At 47.0% G+C, this 21,580-nt stretch overlaps 1 protein-coding gene across 1 annotated transcript in view; it reads left to right on the plus strand.

Moving 5' to 3' along the window:
• Positions 1-21,580, plus strand: part of POPDC2 (popeye domain cAMP effector 2) — a 58,589-nt gene that overhangs the window by 10,242 nt on the left and 26,767 nt on the right. The window contains exon 2 of the mRNA XM_078655875.1: positions 7,637-7,745. Coding sequence (XP_078512001.1) covers positions 7,637-7,745 — 109 coding nt within the window. The remainder of the gene's footprint in view (positions 1-7,636; positions 7,746-21,580) is intronic.

Consider the following 21,580-nt stretch of genomic DNA (forward strand, 5'->3'; position numbering starts at 1 on the left):
ACGATCCATGGCTGGGAACCATACTTTGTGGCGTAGTCTGGCCTTCGTCTTGGCCGTTCCTTGGTGGCCCGTGTGAGCAATCACGAGGATCTGTTGTTGGAGGCTTGCTGGCACCACGATGAGATGCCCTCTCAGGATAATGCCTTCATCGCCGACGCTCAACTCATGGCGGATCTGCCATAGCTGTTGTCGGGCATGGCTAATCTCCGGACGAAGTCCTTGAGCTCCTTCGAGAAACCTCGTCCAGCTTCCAGTGTCCAGGGCACTCTTGACCCGGGTCAGAGTCTCATCTTCCGTGGTAGCTCTTCCAATCTCCTGCAGGGTGAGGGTCTCCGGGCAGGCAGCCACGGACACCATGTGTACGAATTCCTCTACCAAGGGACTATCCGCCAGTGGGATTGCTTTTCTGGTGACGTCCGGATGCCTGGACAAATAGTCCGCCGGATTATGGGCGCCGGGCCGGAAGACTAGGGTGAAATTGTAGCCTTGCAGCTGGACGGCCCAGCGCTCAATCCGCGGTGGGGCAAGCCTGGAGGATCCGGTGAACAGGGGCAGGAGCGGCTTGTGGTCGGTCACAATGGTGAAGGGTTGACCGCAGAGGTACAAGTGAAAGTGTTGACAGGCCCACTTGATGGCTAGCGCCTCTCGCTCGATCTGAGCATATCGTGTCTCAGTGTCCGTGAGAGCTTTGCTCGCATATGCAACAGGTTTCCAGTCGCCCTGGCCATACTCCTGCAGTAGAACAGCGCCGAGGCCTACGGGGCTGGCGTCCACGACCAGTTCGGTCTTCCTGCGTGGCTGGAAGTAGGCCATCGTGGCCTTGTCCAGGAGGCTCGCTTTGATTTCCTGGAAGGCTTGGTTTGCTGCGCCAGTCCATTCCCATTCCTGGTCCTGTCTAGTGAGTGCACGGAGAGGCTCAGCCAGGTCAGCCAAATTGGGTATGAATCGGCCACAGTACGTGGCCATCCCGAGGAAGCTTCTCACTTCGGTGGGGTTTCGGGGCGTGCTGGCAGTCTGAATAGCTTCCGCCTTCTTTGGGTCCACTCGGAGCCCTTCACGTGTGAATCGGTAGCCGAAGAAATCCACTGATTCTTGGTAGAATGAGCACTTGTTCCTGTGGAGGGTTAAGCCGTGTTCTTGCAATCGTTGGAGGGTTGCCCTCAGATGTGCATGGTGTTCCTCCAGCGTGTTCGAGTAAATCAGAATGTCGTCGCTCAAGTTGATGACCCCACTCAGTCCGGATAAAACTTCCCTTATTGCGTTCTGGAATACTTCGGCCACCGATGACACTCCAAAGCTTAACCTCTTGTATCTCCGGAGCCCGACATGGGTGGAGAAAGTTGTTATATATCGGCTGCCGGGATCAAGTTCCAACTGGTGATAGCCCGCGTTGAGATCAAGTTTAGAGAACCACTTTGCCCCGTTGAGATCGGCGACGATGTCGTCCATGGTGGGCGTGATGTGGCGCTCCCTTTTCACGGCGGTGTTCGGCAGCCTCATATCGACGCACAGCCTGATGGCGCCAGGCTGCTTGGGTTTCGGGGCAACCACCAGTGGAGACACCCACGGAGTCGGTCCCGACACCTTCTCGATGACATCGAGGTCTTCGAGCTTCTTCAGCTCTTCTTCGACCTGAGCGCGGAGGTTGAAAGGCACTCTCCTGTGACGCAAGGCGACGGGACGGATGGAGGTGTCTATGTGTAGTTTGATCTTCTTGCCTTTGAGTTTTCCAAGGCCGCTAAAGAGCGCCGGGAATTCTTCCAGCATGGAGTCGGCGTGTGATTGGTGCACTTGGTTGGCGAAGAAGACCAACCCCAGGTCTTCCGCTGTGTTGCAGCTGAGTAGCGTCCCTTTCTTTCCTTCAGTTATGTGGAACCGGGCTTCAGTCGTGTACTCCCCATTTCGAATGGTGGTACTGATGACGCCACGTAACGGCATTGGTTCGGTGCCCCCATACGTGTATATTCGAGCATTCGTCGGGGACAGTGTGGGTTTGGGCGACATTAGTTCATACTGGTCCGAGTCCATTACATTCACGGAGGCGCCAGTGTCGATGAGTGCTCGGATGTCTGAGCCTTCCACTGATATCGTGCACATGGGCGGCGGCCTCTTCCGTGTGGCAACCCGGCTGACATAGGAGATCACGTAGACCTCATCATCCTCCTCGTCTTCATAGTATGGCTTTCGACCTTGGGCCTGCGTGTCTGGGGGCGGGTGCTCCTGCTCGAGCGATAGTTGCCTCACTCTGGACGCCATTGACCGAGGCCCAGAACCGCCTCGCGACCTCTGTGCCATGGGCCGGTACCGTCCCCCTTGGCACACCGCGGCAAAGTGGTTGAGTCTGCCACACTTCGAGCATGTCTTTCCTTTCGCGTTGCACACAGCGGTCGCCGCATGGTCACCCCCGCAGTATGCACACTGGGAGTCTCGGGGTTGCCACTGTCGATTCCTTCCACCTGCCGGTCTCCGTTGAATGGCGTCGACGGTCTCTTCCTTGACGGACACCATTTTGGGTGCCGCTTGCTGGGCAATGGGGGACCGGAGCGCCATCTCCATCTCGTCTGCTCTGGAGTCCGACAGTTCGTGGGAGCGAGCGAGGACAAGGATGGCATCCAACGTGATGCCCTGTTGTCTGAGGATGAGCTTCCGAAGCAACTTCGATTTGCACCCGACGATGATTTGGTCTCTGATCTCCTCACGCGGATCGGCAAACGGGCAGCTGCTGGCCAGCCGGCGCAGCCTTGCATAGTACATGTCCACAGACTCATTCTCAGTCTGCCACGCCCGTTTGAACTTAAATTTCTCATAGTCGGTGTTGACCTGGGGGTCAAAGTGGGTGTTCAGCGCGGTCACTGCCGCGTCGTAGTCATCGTCCTCACCGGTGTTCGGGAGGGACTCGAAAAGGTCATAGATTTCAGGGCCACCATACAGGAGTAAGAGCGATCTCTTCACAGCTCCGTCGGTTTCTCTGGTCCCCCGAAAGTAGAGGTTCAAGCGCCCCAGCCACGCCTTCCATCGCGGTGCCGCAGTCGCTGGGTCCGCGGTCTCGCTGAAGGGCGGAAGCGGGGCCACACCAGTGTGGGCATGGCTGACTATGGTAGTGGTTGTTCCGCGCCGCGGAGGTGGGCGTGGCGTAGCGGTATGAGCGGCCGTCCACGTGGGCGCACCCCCAGAGGCGGCGTCGTTCATGATGGTGACCCCTCCCTCGGGTCACACCCCACCTGCGCGGGCCGCGCAGAGCGGAACGGTGGCGACACGACACGGGGTCCCACGTGGGGCAGAAATTGAGTTGACCAGTGCTTGTTTACTGCCGAAGTGCACGTCGCGGTGCGGCAAGGAAGGAGGGCAGACGGTGGCACAAGGGACTCGCACCCTGGCTGTGGCGTGGGCGGTGGCAGGACAGCCACCCAGCAGCGAAAGTCTCGAAAGGATGGCCCAGATGCACTTACCAATGCTTGATTGAACTGTCTATCCCTGTGTCCTGACTTTGAACTGCCCACCGTGTAACAAATACAATGTCTTTTGCAGGCGCTGCAGATTTTGAAGAAGGTACTGTTCTCCACGTGCTCCTGGGGAGAGCACAGAAGCGTAGGACACGGCAGGATGAGGCGGAGGGCCAGACACGCGTTGGAGGCACCACGTGGTTGGGCCTCGGGGCTGACGTGCAGCGTCTCCCCTGTTCACCCCTCCCCCTCCGGGGCAGCACGCTAGGAGAGCGCACTTGCGCTAGATGCCGAGCGGGACACGGCCCCCCTGGACGGCAGCACAAACAGCGCGGGGGCCGGGCAGAAGCCGCGGGTGCGAGGGACTCACCAGGCGGCTCCTGCCTGCAGAACGCGCTCCAGGCAGGGAGGCGCGTGGGCGGGGAGCCGACTTCGAGCAGGCACAGCAGGCCGGCGGACGAGCTCCGCGGCCCGGGAAAGCAGCACAGCAGGGGCGGCCGGCAGCAGCTGACAGGTGAGGAGCGGACAGCTCCGGCAGGGCGGCCAGGCACGCGTAGGAGCAGAACCGGCCTCGTCGCCAATGTGGTGGGCGAGGTCAGGGCCTCGCACGCTGGACAACACACAATAATGGGACACACACACTGAGTGGTACGGTATGCCGGAAAAGACCCCGAGCGGTCTTCCGTGCTTTTTATATATACCTCGGGGCGTGCCCGTCCCGAGGGTGTAGGCATGTGTGTGTGTGCGTGTCGATACATTGTAAGAGAGAGGCCGTGTGGCTCTCTACAGCAGGGAAAACAAACACAAGGCAGTCTGCATCAGCAATGAAAGAAAAGCGTGAGGGTAATAGAGCAGAACCTTTCCCACATTCCCAATAAGTGCCCGGCGCCCCTGGTGACTTCTGACGGCGCACTGGGGTGCCACGGCGCACAGTTTGGGAATTACTGCCCTAGGGTGACAGTGCTGAGCTTTACAAATGCTGATTGATTGATTGATCATTTTAACGATGCACACTTAATGACAGAACACCACTCCTCTCTATTTCACTCAGATTTTAGCTCAAAATAATAAACTGCTTTCTTCCCATCTTATATTTTGCTCAACACCACCTCTCACAGTACCATCTGTAGACAGTATGGTACAATATATTGGGTCAGATTTGGAACCCAGTGGTACCTTCAAATTTCTCTAGTTTCGTAGAGTAGATCCCACTGGTCGAATCTCCTCCACCATAAGGATAGTATTGTCGAGGAAAATCAGCTGGTTCTGGAGGATTGTTAGTCACCCCCAAACTCAGGCTCTTAAGCATCAAATGATGGTAACAAAGGTACTTCATGCAGGCTTCTCTGTGTGATCAGATTCCCTCTGGCTCGCCTCTCGTGTCCTGTCATTGTCCTCAAGCTGTTAACAAACTTTCAATAGCATTAAATCAATCCTAGATATAATCAGAACTTCTCCTTGTCCGTAGGTAGTTCTATCCTCAATATTATCTCTACACACATGGTCTTTGGACATCTGCCGCCCTTATCTAACTCATGTCTCACATTGGTCACACACTCCATTTTCAAATGTGACTTAAGATTTAAAGAGATTTCAAGCCTGTAATGCTCCAATCTCTTCAACACTATATGCGACTGAGCATCATGTCCTTCCTCAGTAGTTCCATAAACCAATTTGCCATCTTGAAATCAGCTTGCACCCACCATCCCCTCATGGATGCGTTGCATTGCTCTGTGGTATATAAATAAATAATACCGGATCTAGGTTTGACTGGACATATGAATAACAGATAGCTCAATAAATAAGAGTCAAGATTCGAGGTAGTAGGAGTTTGCAGGTTTAATACAGCATAAAGGACAGGAACAGGACAACCTGCACGGGAACAGGATGGCAGGGCCCTGCAGGGGGGACAGGGAATGAGCGCGCCAACTTTAATAACAATGTACAACATATATATACTAAAACAATTGCATTACAGTGAATACAGTAGGCGGAGCAGTGGGTGTGGTCAATAGCAGTCGCGAAAGATAAGGGTGAAAGTGGGTGTAACAAGAGGCGTATACATGGACATGTGATGTAAACGTAACAGAATATGTCATAAATGGGGCGGAAACATGGAGGGGGCTACCCAAGGAGCCGGGACCTCTAACCTGATGGTGCGCGCAAACTAACAATGACGTGTTACTAGGAGAAGCTGGGGGCTATGAACTCTGCGCTAGGAGTAGAGACTGAAGTCTGGAGAGTCAGGGCGACATGTACCTAAACCCTATCTAGTATCTAATGTTTAGAGGACATGTTGATATAAACTAAGAGTTAGGAGGGGAGAGGCTAACAGACTCTAAGACTGGAGCATGCATTATTCTACATGTAGTGCGTGTTGAGGAATATTAAATGACCAGTAAATGCAGTATTTCTCTTACATGGAGACGTAAAGGCTAGACAATGACGGAAACTATTGATGCGATTCAGTAGCTTAGGAATGCAGAGAAGGAGGGCTGGACTGATAACTAGAATCATAACATACTCTTGGCAGACTCGTAGGCAGAGCCAGGCTGAGCCGGGCACTGTGAGGCAGGAAGTAAGTGAAGGGTCAAGAAATACAGGTGGGGGCTGTATCGCTCCTCAGCGAGGCTCAGGAGACAGAAGCTGAATCTGGTGTCCGGGCCCTTTTGAGGCCTAGAAACGGGGACTTTACAATGAAATAACGTGCACACTGAGAAACGTGGCAACGCAACTTTACATAGGCCTAATGCTCGTAGCTTTCACGAGAACTGGAAACTGGCATACTAGAGATGGACACAACTGTAATTGCGTCTTTAATCGAACATGGGGGATACATATGCATATTAATCATGCACACATAACATAAGATGGGGGACACGTAGGGACACAGAACATGGCAAAATTTACTTTTCCACAGCTCCCTGAAAAAACTACCCAGGTCTATGTCAGCTCAAGTGATATTTGTTCCAACTTAGAGGCCCCAAACATCATGAGATAAGATGTAACATGACAGGATGATGGGTGCAGCCAAATATGGGCAGATACCTTTGTGTCTGATCCTCGTGGATGTCAACACATGTTATGCTCATGGAATCAGGAACTGTCTCCTCACCCAGATGAGTCAAGCTCTCTCACTCCTGCTCTTCTGGTTTGAGCTAAAGACCTTTCTCATGACGCAACATGTCAATAAAGTGTAAGCCTCAGAGCAAAGAGCCCCAGCTGGTAAAGTCTACTGTCCTGCCTGCATTTCAATTTTCATTGCCCCCTTCTCCATTCCTCTGTACCTCTCCTCTGCCCCACCATTGTACAGTGATCTGGTGTTTTGTAGGTATGTTTGCACTGTATAAGTCCCTACAAATAAAAAAAGACATGTATTTTACTGAAATGACTCAAATCGATACATATTCTGAACCCGCTATCAAACTTGAGTATGAACACTATGGGCAGTAGCCACTCAAATGCCTCATTGGGCTCAATCACTACTTCAGTCACTCTTTCACATAATTTGTTTCCTACTTCAATCGGTTTCTCACACTAAGTGGTTTATTACACTCCCTATGCGGTGTCTGACAAACTCCCGTCCTGAGACTGATATTATGACAGAAATACTTTAGCTACCCTAACCTACCATGCTGTACTTTCAGTATGTGACCTGGGTGTATAAATGATTCTCTTGTAGATTAACTGAATGTGTGTCATGTAAATATAAAAAATCTGGCATCGCTCCAGCCTTCATGGAACTATATTGGACACCACGAATACGGGACATTACAACACATACCATTACATTGCATGCTGTTGCCACGCAAAACTTTACTCCGACTTTCTGTCGAGAGAGAGCGCTGGTATTTGGAATAGATTAATTTTCTATTCCAACTCCAGTGTGTGCAACAATAGGGAAGGTGTTGGAGTTAATTCCAACACCTTCTACCCACTGCTGCACACCTTTTGTGTTGCAATGGCATGCGATGTAATTGCATGCGTGAAAAGGCTGTTTCCCACCCAAGGATGCCAGCATTTGAGTTTAGCATGTGACAGAACTAGGTAGCATTTTCAAAACTAACAATCTTGAAGTTCACAGTTTTCTTGATGTGCTGGTTTGTCAATGCAGAGGGAGTCACGAATATACACAATAGTGATAAACATATTCATTCTACTCATTAATGCACCATCTCCTTCTTCTCTGGCAGGATCCGCGTGAGTCTAGATGGACAGTTCCTCCACTACATCTTCCCCTACCAGTTCCTGGACTCACCGGAGTGGGAGTCCCTGAGGCCCACCGAAGAAGGAACATTCCAGGTAATTCAACAACGAAAAAAAGATCATTTTTGTGTGTGTTCTGCCTTCATGGACCAATGTGTGGAGAGGAAGAAGAGGGTTTAAGGACAGAGAAGTGGAAGGCAGGTTGAGGGGAGAGACTTACACTAGCAGATTTATTTGGAGGTACAGTCCCATGCATTTCAATATTTTCTGTAATACTTTTCTAAAATATTTTCTACATATTTTCTACAAGAACATTATCAGAAATGAGTCCCTTTCAGTTGGAGGACGTTCATAATCTTGAGACCTCAGGGTCTGAAGCCCCTTGTAGTCCACCGCAGACCTCCCCGGCGTGGCTCGGATGCTGACACACTCTCCATCGAAAGGTACATGATGACCCCTACTCATGGGGCTCTGGCAGTGAGTGGCTGTGCCACGGGTTGGATCCAGACTCCAACACTGCAGACCCTTCTAGCCTGGCTAACAGCTTAACCTGTAAAAAACATAACTGCAGAGGAATAATGCTGCCAAGTCTTGATTCAACCTCACGCCTCTTTATTTCATCACCCTACGCTTTCTGTCTCTTTCTCTCGTGAACACCACGGCTGCCTAGTCTTGACTCAACATCACAACTCTGTATTTCATCACCCTACGCTTTCTGTCTCTTTCTCTCATGCCTACCTAGGCTGCCTAGTATTAATTCAACCTCACGCCTCTTTATTTTATCACCCTACGCTTTTTGTCTCTTCCTCTCATGAGTACCAATGCTTCCTAGTCTTGATTCAACCTCACGCCTCTTTATTTCATCACCTTATTCTTTCTGTCTCTTTTTCTCATCAATCCCAAGGCTGCCTAGACTTGATTTCACCTCATGGCTATTTCTTCCACCGCCCTACACTGCCTCAATACCTCTCTCTTTCACCTCTCCTTTCTCCCCTTGACAATGTCTTTGTTTTCTTTTTATTCCTCCTCTTCCTCCCTCTTCTGACTGGGTCAAAGTCTAAAGAAAAAGAGGAGGCTTGGGACCCAAATTGAAGTGTCATATCCCAAACATTTCATCAAATCCTGGCTGGTTGCTTATCCCATAAGAAGAAACATGGCCGCCTTCTCCTTCCTAAGACATGTCCTCGGAAGGGAATCCGTAATGGTCATAAATGTTTACAAAAATCAATACATCAGTGATAGGAGAATATCATTCTTTAAAGTTTAGATTTAATGTATTAAAGATCTACTCCAGACTCACCTTTTAGCGCTTCTCCCCTGAGTTTCCAGCGGACCCCGCCTCAGTTACAGCCTCCTTAAGAGGTGAAGGACAGGTGCAGCTTCTGGAACAGTGGAAAGGGTTTCACACACATGCACTTTGGGTGAAGACTTTTCAATATGAATGACAATATTCGAAAAGCCTTGAAATCCTATGTAAACAACTCTTAAATGAAAAAACTATTGTTTGAAATACTTGCTAGTTGAAGCATAACGTGTACTGCGTTTTTTTAATCCCATTATGCCATTAACATATCTGACCCCTTGCTAGATTTGTTGATAAAAATGCAGGGACTTATAGGAAGCTCTTTACTCTGCCGGTGCGCCTTTTTATTTATTTATTTTCTTTTAGAGTTTTATATTGCGCGAACTAGACCCGAAGATATCAGGTATTAGAGCACTTTACATAACACCATTTTCGTTACACAAGGGCACGTTCTTTTTTGTTAGGCACGGGGAGATTAAGTGATTTGCCCAGGATCACAGGATGTTGAGCGACATTGCCGAGACTCGAACCCGGTTCCCCAGCTTCGAAGTCGACCACTCTAGCCGTAAGGCTACATCCTCTGACGTACCGGCGGCGCAAGGGGCTTGTAAATAAGGCCGCAGTTTATACCTAATATCTTGCCTAGAAAGCACAAAGAGCAAGTAGTGTGGGATGTTACATGATAGGGGCTGCTGAAAGTACCATTACACATGGGGGGGGGGGGCGCTGTTCATCCTCTCACACCATTGGTCCATACCACTGGCCCCTGATGCCAGAACAGGTATCACGGTTCATGGGCGGGGCTGGGGTCTCTAGCAACCTCCCCTTTTTGCACCCACTGGCCACTAACATAGAAAGGGATCGCGCGACAGACCCCCCGGCAGTGGCGGAAAGACAGAGGCTGTGGCTGGGGTGGAGAGCAGCACAGAAGCGAACAGACAACGAGATATGAAGGCGAGCGTGAGTGGGAACGAGGCCTCCCCAAGATGAACAGATCTCAAACACGTGTATCTCATTTGTGCTTTCCAGGGCACAGGTACTATAAAAAGAAGTGGGGGGCCTGACCAAGTAAGACAATATGCAAATGACCTCTTGACGTCACGATGTAGCGCTATAAGAGAAATGAAATCGTGCTATTCAAATTATTTGTGTAAATACTGGGACTGACTAACCCATCTGACAGTCTTACTGTGTCTGCACTTATTTAGATGGACAGAACAAAGGCAAAATAATGGCTCTCTCAAGTACCTGTGAAGAGAAGGCAAGCTGTGTGCCTTTGTTCCCCTCTGTGGCCTTTACATTTAAATGTAAGGTTCCAGGCGGACCCCAGTCAGCATATACCAACAAAAGGAGGCCGCGTGATGGAAAGCAGACAACGTGCAAGCGCTGCTGAACGTGCCGAGACGTGGGTCCTGGGCTCACTTTGCCACTGGATTCATGCTAGCTTGGCTGATGAGGGGTGTTACCCCTAAACCGGTCCTCGGAGGCTTGTTTCTAGTCCGGTTGTATGACGTTACAAGGCATACTTTTACAACGCATACCTTTACAACGCATTTTTTACTACGCAACATCCATTACAACGCATTCCATTACAACGCATGCCATTACAACGAATTTTTAAAAACTACCTTTACAACGCATTCCATTACAATGCATACTACCTTTATAACGCATACCATTACAACGCATACCATTACATTGCATGTATGGTAAGTATTGGATAGTGTAGGGGTAAAAATTACTGTTCTAACTCCAGGGGGTGCAACAGTAGGGTAAGTGTTGGATAGTGTAGGGGTAACATTTGCTATTCTAACTCCAGGGAGTGTAACAGTAGGGTAAGCGTTGGATAGTGTAAGGGTACTATGTGTTGTAATTGTATGCGTTGTAATGACTGCATTGTAATGACATGAGTTGTAATTGTATGCGTTGTAGTGTCATGCGTGGTAATGGTTGCATTGTAATGGCATGCGTTGTAAGGGATGTTGCGTTGTAATGGTAGTGCATTGTAAAAGTTGCGTTGGCAAGGTTGTTTCCCTTGCAGTCCAGGGAAGGCCTGGCTTGTCAGTTCAGACTCTACTGTTCCCATGAGGCACAGGGTCAGACTGATTTGCATGTTGCTGGGTTGGAACTGGGGTGGCGGAGTGAGCTAAAGAACGATGATGGATTCAACCCAGATCTGGACTGGGGGTGAGTGTCTGAAAAGTTTCAGCGCTCCGTCCATCATCTCCTTGTGTTTGCTTTGTGGTAGCAGCCAACCAGAATTCTTTAATGGAGGGTAATGGTCCTAAAAAGAGATGGTGCACCCGGAAGGCCCACACCTTGTTCATCTAGTAATGTCTAGAAGCTGTCGCGTGTCACGGGCCCTCCGAGTCCCCATTGAGTTTTGTGTCCTGAGGCTGGGGCTAAGCTCCTGCCCCTGCAAGCAGCTCGCAGAGGCATCACCGGCTGCTGGTAACTCAAGACCCATCTCCGCTTGCTGCTGGCAGCTGCCGCTGTGGCCAGCCCCACGCAGCTCCTCGTGCTGAGTGAGTTGGGCCCAGTGGTGAGTAAATGGAGACCAGAGGCTTCTCCTGTGGCAGACAGGGAGTACACACCATGAGGCAAATTCACTGCAAATGACAGACATGTGCTGAAAGCAGACACCATGAGAAGCCCCCTAGTCAGGGCACAGCGGAAAGGGGATACGCGATGAACGCGTCTGTTAAAAACTGCAACGAGGTATGTGTGTCGGATATGTGATCCCTCACTCGGGGTGTCTTCTTACCTACTCCAGCTCTTTGTACAAGAGCCAGCAGCGCCTGTGCTGCCGGGAGCGAATAGCGACACTCTGGGACTTCTGCCAGCTTCCGGCATGGCATGACTACGCTGTAGTAAAAAGTACAGAAATAGTAGGGGAGTCCTAGTCACACAATAGCTGAGGAGGGAGCCCCCCCCAGACAGGAGGCACAGGGTCAGACTGATTTGCATATGGCCATGTCTGAACTGGGGTGGCAGAGTGGGCTAAAGAACGGTGATGGATTAAACCCAGATCTGTTGACTGGGTGTGAGTGTTTGATTGGTTCAGATGCTCCGTCCATCACCACCCCCTTTTGTACCGCTTTTGGCCGCCATAAGTGTGGCAGGGTATGCTCAGACGTGAGTCCCTTGCTCACTTTGCCACTGGATTCAAGCAAGCCGGGCTGAAGACGGCTGGAATGCCAGAAACCGGTCCTCGGAAGCTTGTTTCCGGTCCAGGGAAGGCATGGCTTGGCAGTTCGGGCTGGACTGTTCCCATGAGGCACAGGGTCAGACTGATTTACATATGGCCATGTCTGAACTGGGGTGGCAGAGTGAGCTAAAGAACGGTGATGGATCAAACCCAGATCTTTTGACTGGGTGTGAGTGTTTGATTGGTTCAGATGCTCCCTCCATCACCACCCCCTTTTGTACCGCCCAGACTGACAGCAGCGACACAAAGGTGACAGCTGGCCTCTGACCACATATAATACAAGGCCACAGCAGCTTGCCAACCCACTCTTCGCCGGAAGTTCAAAACTCAACTTACCTTGAGAAGCTGGCCTGAGTACTGTCTAGGGGGTCCTTGTGACTCCTGACTAACTCGTGTCCCCAGAGAGCAAGGGGCCACACTCAAGATCTGTGTGCTGGGGATACACACCTCAGCACACACCTTCTCATGCTCCAGGCCACTCAGACAATGAGGCAGCTGGGTTGGTCTTGAAGTTGCTGCTTTAGGGGTCTTCTGTGGCAGGGGTGTGTGACACTGCGGCTCTCTTCCCCAGTACTCCAGTATGCAGACACTGTACCCTACTATACAACCGTGCACACACAACACACACTAGCATGCTTGATTGCACATGTGTTAGAGATTACAAACATAACTACGAAAATAAATACCTTCCTACATATATCGAATATAAAATAGAAATGTATGTGTCGAATAATGCAAACTCTGCAGAAAGTATATTGGGGAAGAAACTCAGTGAAAAACAACTAGAGTGAATTATGGTTCCAACGTAAAAACTAAAAACCCTGGAATTGACCAGTTGCGCCATCACTCTCACCCCAACATGAAAACCACACCTTGCCCTCAAATGGGCTGTTTGTAATCACACGGCGCTTTCTGCTTTCATGCAAAGTTTGGCACCAATGCCTTGTGAAGTTTTACTTTTATCCAAAGTTTGGCACCAATGCTTTGTGAAGTTTTACTTTTATCCAAAGTTTGGCACCAATGCCTTGTGAAGTTTTACTTTTATCCAAAGTTTGGCACCAATGCCTTGTGAAGTTTTACTTTTATCCAAAGTTTGGCACCAATGCCTTGTGAAGTTTTACTTTTATCCAGAGTTTGGCACCAATGCCTTGTGAAGTTTTACCTTTATCCAAAGTTTGGCACCAATGCCTTGTGAAGTTTTACTTTTATCCAGAGTTTGGAATACATTATTTTGGCATCATTTGCTGTAGCAGACGGTAAGAATTCCTGCAGGAGTTAAAATTGGAAATCCATCTTTTTGGAAATCCGCTTAACTTTTCCTGAACGGATCCTGGCACGCGAAACAGTCAGTTTGTTCGATGCTTCACACTCCTTCACAACCGAAGCCAAACTCAACTCGCCCAGTTTGTTTCTTTAGTTTCAGTCATGAACATTTGCTTCTAATGAGATAAACATTGAATACGGCACCTTCAGCTATTCTAACCAGCTTTGCTGTACATTTCTACAAGATGTTACACAACAAACAGTGTGGATTACAAAGCATTTTGTGTCATCTGTCCTTGTTTGAAGGTCTTCGGATATGGTCTGGGCGTTGTAGCTCCAGCTTCGATGAGAAAAGGTCTTAATGAATCCTCCAAACCTTTGATCATCCAGGTCTACATGGTCATGTTTTGGATGATATTCAGTATCATTCACCACTACGGATATCCAAAATGTCAATATTATTTATTTTAAACATTATGGTTTAATATCTATACACAATTTGTTAGGTGCAATGGGTTGTCGTCTGTATATAGCTTTATTTATTATAAATATTGTGTCATATTATCTGTACACCAGTGCTTCCCACACTTTATAGACACACGACTCAACTTTAAGAATGATACATTTTCACAATCACCTACTTTTAATGAAAAATAAGCAAGTTATTTTCCGTGGTGGCCGATATGACTCGCATGTGGCAGGGCGTGGGGGGCGCAGGAGGGGTGGGCGGGGTCTTGCAATGCCAAACAAATTATATATATATATAAATCACAAAGTTGCCTAACAACGGAGAGGTCCAAACACCAAGTGGATTCAGCACACTATTGGAGGCTGCAATGCAAGTTCCAAACAACCGGCCCAACACTGTCCAATACTCGCCCAGACGTGTTTCGTGCTCCTGCACTTTTTCAATGGGCAGAACACCTCGGCATCGGCTTTACAGTTTAAATGCACTTCTTAATCCTCGGCACCTGCCTCAGTGGGCGTGGCTGCTTCGCACAGCCTGCTGGTGCTCGTAGCGCATTCACCTCTTGCTACAGTGAGCAGCCTTAGTCCGTGGTGCATTTAAAACAATTTTTTTCCACAGTGGGTGGTTGGACACAGCGTTTGTTCTTCATCACATCTTAATGCCCCCAACATCGCTCTTGGTCCCGCCTTCTGGTTTCACCGCTTGGCTGCACCGCGGGTCTGACTTGAAGCGGGACCTCTCCACGGCTTCAGGCCAGCCGTAAAATATAAATCACAAAGTTGCCTAACAACGGAGTGTTGATTCCCTGGATGGGGGCGCCATAGCAGAAAAATATACAGCCCAGGGAATCAACACTTACTACAAATCCCACAATGCAGCGTTCACACTCATTTGAGGTTTTTTCAATTAACAGTGGGAGTGTTTGGCGCCAAGGACAGTCGAACCTCTGATGATGAGCAAACGGCTCAGAAACGCGTCAGGCGAAGAACGACTGAGAGCTGACACTGGCATTCTGATGTGTCTTCTACCCACTGGATTGCGGTGCCGCTCGTGTGCTGTCTCGCCTGAGGGCATGGTGTTTTTCAATTAATACGCGGCGGCTCTGCCGCGGAGGCATGCACCACCCCAAGTGCTGGGGGTCACGGGACTTTGAATCACCAAAGCCTGATGTGAAGCGGTACCAAGGGATTAATGGACACAGAGTATTCTGGGGCCCATACAGGGCTGTATATTTTTCAGCTGTGGCGCCCCCATCCAGGGAATCAACACTTACTACAAATCCCACAATGCAGCGTTCACACTCATTTGAGTTTTTTTCAATTAACAGTGGGAGTGTTGAGCGCCAAGGACAGTCAAGCCTCTGATGATGAGCAAACGGCTCAGAAACGCGTCAGGCAAAGAACGACCGAGAGCTGACACCGGCATACTGATGTGTCTTCTACCCGCTGGATTGCGGTGCCGCTCGTGTGCTGTCTCGCCTGAGGTCATGGTGTTTTTCAATATATATATATATGTATATATTATTATATATACATATACTTATCTTGCTGCCAGGTCCAGCGTCTCTGTTCCTGCTCTCCTCGTGGGACTCAAGGAACAGGAACCCAGGAATAACAGCCAGGCTCCCCTGACCAATCACAACGATGCAATGCAGCGTTGTGATTGGTTTTGAGCATCCTGGGTCGACGCTCAGCCAGAGAATGTGGGCCTGTGTTCGTTCTCCACTCAGGCTGTAATGAAGTCTGCATGGAGAGCAGGGGAAAGTGTGCATGACTGGTTTGGGCGGCCCGAGAGGGCCCACCAAACAATCATCGTGCACTAATCATCGAGCACGGGGCTGCTCTGAGGGCAGAGCATCCCCGCCCACCCGCCAACCCGTAAAGGAAACATAAAATGATAATAACTCAAATTTATTATCATTTATATTACGTTTACTTTGCACTGCTCAAAAACAGTAGGCCAACTCCGCACCGCCATAGCAGAAGAGCCGCCACTGGTGGTTTTTTATTGTAACTAAAGCCTCGTGTGAGCTCACCGTCATTTGTAGACCGCTCCTTTTCCATCAAAATTGTCTCTTAGTTCTTACGGACGTACAGTTTTATTGATAAAACTATATTGCACTCAAACAATAATGTGTGTAAATAGAGTTTCAGTGAACATGTATCATTTGTGCATCACCAAGTAAAGAGCTTGCTTTGCTTTAATCCTATTAAAATCTTTGTTTCCATCACACTTCAGAATTATAAAACAAATGTGTTTCGTTTGTGCCTTTCTAACTGCTGAATCTGTACAGCCCGTTTAAAGGTATTTAAAGTGTGTTGTATGTTATGTTAAAAATGACACCCTCCACCCCACAGCCTTTCCTTGCCACTTCCTGTACCCCAACAAGATTGTCACATAATTCACTTTACTTTTCTTTCTCTGCAAAGTGGGAGGAGGGTGTAAAAGTGAATCCCCATGTCAACAAAATATAAGCTGCAATTTGTCACAAAACACAGTGAGATATACGACCTCTATCTGTGATGTGAAGCAGCTGTGACAAGATCAATACAGAATTTAAAGGCATTTTTTTTATTCCTTATACTTTCATGAGCCATTGATAATGCACTTGCGAATCGCAACCTACATTTTGGCAAACATTGCTATACGCAATTTGTTTGGTGCAATAAGTCTATATACAATTATATTAATTGTAAATGTTATAGTTTATCTCTGCACAACTGGTTTGGTGCAATGATTTGTCATTTATATACATTTATATTGTTTTTAAATATAATAGTTAATTATACACTATTAGTTTGGTACAATAGTTTGTCATCTATATGTAATTGTATTGGTTTGGGTTTTCATTGTTATTATTTAAATATTATAATTCTTAAGTGCTGGTAGTGGTCCACTACACAAGCCCTCAAACACATGTGCAGCTGTGTAAGTTTCATTAGAACCCCCCTGCTCAGTTTTATTACCTCCCCAGCCTGTCGCTCTGCAAAGCTACTAGATTGGGAGTCATGGTGGAAAACCTTGAGGGCCTTATTTATGAGGCCCTTTCGCCATTGTTGAGTCACTTTTTGTGACACTGCGGTGGCGTAACAAATGCGCCACACTGCACCATATTTACAAAGTGACGCATCTAGGCAGATGCGCCAATTTGTAAACCCCTGTGCTATATTATTCCCTGCGTCAGGTATAATGTATGCAGGGGGAGCGTTCTGGCGCAGAAAAGCTTCATAGTAGTGACGCTGTCAAAACTATTAGATTTCACTGAGACACTTCTACAGCCTCTCTGCATCAAAGTGTTACACCTGCTTGTAGCAGGCATAAGGGGTGACGCAGGCCTTTTCACACAGGCTTGCCCCCTGTGAAATGACACATTGCCGGAGTTGCGTCTGTTTTTGCAGGGTCTGGTGGCTCAGTGGCCTAATGCATCCACTGCAGGGGCCTGTGTTTAACCTCATGGTCACAGGTTGAAATCCTGGCAGGACCACTCAGCCTTTCATCTTTCCGACAATGTTTATGAAAAAACAGGGTTAAACCCAATACAGTCAAAGAGGACCTGGGTAGCAATTGAAATGAAAGGAAGGGGTCCTCAGACTCAGAACAAAGAAAATTTACAAATGTTATTCCATTTTTTCAAATTAATTCAAAAAAGCAAAGCTATTGAATGCAAAAAGAATTTAATTCAAAATTGCATATATATCCTGTTCAATGGATTGGAATTTATATAACATTCAACATATTTTGATACATGTGTGTGCCCACATTCACAACGGGGAGGGGTGAAGTGAAGGAAGTGTCGGGGATAGGTTAGAGGTGATCTGAATCATTCAGTGACAAGTTTAATTCGTATTCTGAAAAATATATACAAGTGGTCCCTTAGAGTGAAGGCCACATCATAAGGCTCACAAAGAGTCCAAATTATCACTGGCAAAACAAGCCTAACTCCGTTAAAGCGTTGAATGTCTAGATTAGGCCCGGAGTTGGTCAATAGTTGTGTAGTCGTCTACGTTTCGACCAAAATAAACAGTAGGATTCTTTTCCTTACGAAAGGGTCTTCATCAGGACAAAGAAGTTGTGGGTGGGCAAACTCCTAAAGAACAATTAGAAAACCAATTAGAAACACATCCAACCAGTTTTGAATTCAAAGGGGGATGGAACAAACTTATCAGTTAAAAGACAGTTAAAAGACCGTGTTGTCTGTCTGTGTCTGAATCCATATTGTTAGGTTAAACATTGGACAAGAGACCAATTCTCACCTATCGTTAGGGGCGAGAGGAGTTTGATCAACTACAGGGTTGATTCTCTTGGTCCGGAATGGAGATTCGTTGCTGCAGATAAACAGATTGGGTCTAGAGCTCTGTTTGATGTCAGCTATTACAAATGAGAAATACACAGTATAAAGAAGTTGTTAAGTCATCCGATTTTTTGGGGTACAAACAACTTTTAGGCCAATAGAAACATATGGGCACATTCAAAGAAATGCCACATTGTAGTTTACCTATTGGTCTCTATGGGTTGGAGTCTCAACCGGTTTTTACAAAGTTTCCTATCGTTAGGTTTGGTTTCAAGCAGCTGGTAACCTAAGTTGGTGCTTCAATAATTCGCACTATTTCATGTAGGTAAACTACCAATTTTGAGAGAGAAACCTGAGTATGTAAAAAGAAACAATTATGAAATAAAAACATGGTGATATTGGAAAACGGATGTCAGTTACCTCTATTAAAGAAGTCATTAACAAAAAACTACAAGAGAAACCTTTGTGGCTTACCACTAATTATTATACAGTTAAATTCGGCAGTGGAAATAGATTAGCCATAGGGTTAGTTATTCCAGTGTGTCATATTCAAAGTTTATTTCTGGAAACGAGTCAGCGAAAACCTAATAAAGTGGGAAAACAGATTATTCATTTCTGTTCAATACATGAATAGTCATTAAAGAGTGCCTGGCTAAGAATAATCCTAATTATACAAGTTACCGCTTCTGATTGAAGGGTGGGAGCATCAAGCAGATTGAAAAGTAGTGGGTTATGCCTGGAAATTAAAAGAAAGAAAACCGTCCATTTCAAATATTGTTAAGCTACTGTTCTTGACCTTAAATTCAGGAGAACCTATTAAATGTTCCAATTACCTCCAGTGAATGACGGCTATTAATGAGGGAAGACTGGATCCTACACAATGTTCGCAGCCTCCTGTTGGTGAATAAAACAAACACCCAAGGGCTCAGAATAGTATTCAAAATTTTTGGCAATTCATATTGCGCGAGGGGCTGACAGTATTTACCTTAGGACGTCTCGAGGACCGTCCGAAATTCGATCAGAGGATTTTCAATATTCAGTTTCCCACTGCCCGGTTGTAATTTCGCGTACCGACTAAGCCTCCGGTTGCTCTCTCTCGAAGCTGCCGCTTTCGAGCCAACACTTCCTGGTTGCTTTCAAGAGGGCGGGGCCTCGTGTAATAGGAATAGACAAAAGACTCTGCCTGTTTAGAAGCTCGTGATCCAGGTTGGTGTCGAGTAGTTTGAACTAGACTTTGCAATCCGAGTGGATTACCCTCTGTACATTCATCGTGGCATAGTTGAATCTTATCACCAATTAACAAATACAAAATAATAAAAATAAAATTAAAATTTAAAAATGAAACTCAGGCTCATCAAAAAAAGGGGGGCATACAAGTCATCAAACATTATTTACTACATTTCTTAAACTATCCCGGCGTTCAATGTAATATAGCTTAAATTAGCGATTTATCATTCCATTTGTACATACAATGAGTGCACTTGTCTCACAGGATAGTGAAAACTCATGGATACAGTACTTCATGAAGGTAAATTGTTGCACACGAGAAAAGATTTCACCAAAGTTGTACTACATGTTCTCGAATTCCTGTACATTTAAGTAGCCGCTAGTGTGGAAACCAGAGTGCACTTATCTCGTAGGATAGTGAAAACTCCAACATTATACGTATGTTAGTTCTGAAGAAGAAAGGGAATTTTGCAACTCTCAGTATCATAATTTAGAAAGAAAGAGAGACTCAACATGCGAACCTAAAGATTCGCTAATTGCGCAAAGCTGTTTTCAGATTCGTTAAGGCCCTCGGCTACAGAGTTGAAAATATGCATCCTCTTGAGCTCCCTGATATTGAGGATATTGGAAAGATCTCCACCCCTTGGGCCCAGTGTAACATGTTCCAAAATTACCCATTTAAGTGACTCAGGCAAATGGTCGTGTTTTGTACAGTGTTCAACTAGAGGTGCCCCCGGTACCTTTCATCTGATTCTGCTGCAATGGGAGAGGAAACGTGCCTTAACGCACTGCTGAGTCTGACCTACATATATGAGATCACATGGACAGATTATTCCATAGATCACATTTTTAGTGTTGCAGTTCGTGTGGTATTTATGCGTGTGTCGATGGTTTTTGAAAACGAAGTCTTTAGATTGAATAGTCGAGGGGCAGGCTTTACATTTGCCACATCTATAATGTCCAACAATCCGTGGTTGTTGCCAGCATGATGCTATGGTAGGTTCAGGTGGACATTCTAAAAATGATGAAACTACATAGTCTTTAACATTCCTGGCCTTTTTAAACGCATGCATCGGTACGTGTGTAATATCCAAATCTTTGGCAATGAGGCTCCAGTGTTTATTTATGACCTTCTTAATGGAATTGCTCTTCGTCGAGAGAGGCTACCCTAAACGTCTCATCAAACGCTCTAGAAAGAGAGCTTGGTTTTGCCACCGTGAAACACTCCTTGAACCATCTGCACGTAACAGTCAATCAGAAGAACGCATGATTTGCGTGACTACCTTCTCGACGAAGAGCAATTCCATTAAGAAGGTCATAAATAAACACTGGAGCCTCATTGCCAAAGATTTGGATTCGTTTTTAGAATGTCCACCTGAACCTACCATAGCATCATGCTGGCAACAACCACGGATTGTTGGACATTATAGATGTGGCAAATGTAAAGCCTGCCCCTCGACTATTCAATCTAAAGACTTCGTTTTCAAAAACCATCGACACACACATAAATACCACACGAACTGCAACACTAAAAATGTGATCTATGGAATAATCTGTCCATGTGATCTCATATATGTAGGTCAGACTCAGCAGTGCGTTAAGGCACGTTTCCTCTCCCATTGCAGCAGAATCAGATGAAAGGTACCGGGGGCACCTCTAGTTGAACACTGTACAAAACACGACCATTTGCCCGAGTCACTTAAATGGGTAATTTTGGAACATGTTACACTGGGCCCAAGGGGTGGAGATCTTTCCAATATCCTCAATATCAGGGAGCTCAAGAGGATGCATATTTTCAACTCTGTAGCCGAGGGCCTTAACGAATCTGAAAACAGCTTTGCGCAATTAGCGAATCTTTAGGTTCGCATGTTGAGTCTCTCTTTCTTTCTAAATTATGATACTGAGAGTTGCAAAATTCCCTTTCTTCTTCAGAACTAACATACGTATAATGTTGGAGTTTTCACTATCCTACGAGATAAGTGCACTCTGGTTTCCACACTAGCGGCTACTTAAATGTACAGGAATTCGAGAACATGTAGTACAACTTTGGTGAAATCTTTTCTCGTGTGCAACAATTTACCTTCATGAAGTACTGTATCCATGAGTTTTCACTATCCTGTGAGACAAGTGCACTCATTGTATGTACAAATGGAATGATAAATCGCTAATT

Source organism: Lissotriton helveticus, chromosome 8 (genome assembly GCF_964261635.1).
Source record: "Lissotriton helveticus chromosome 8, aLisHel1.1, whole genome shotgun sequence".
NCBI lineage: Eukaryota > Metazoa > Chordata > Amphibia > Caudata > Salamandridae > Lissotriton > Lissotriton helveticus.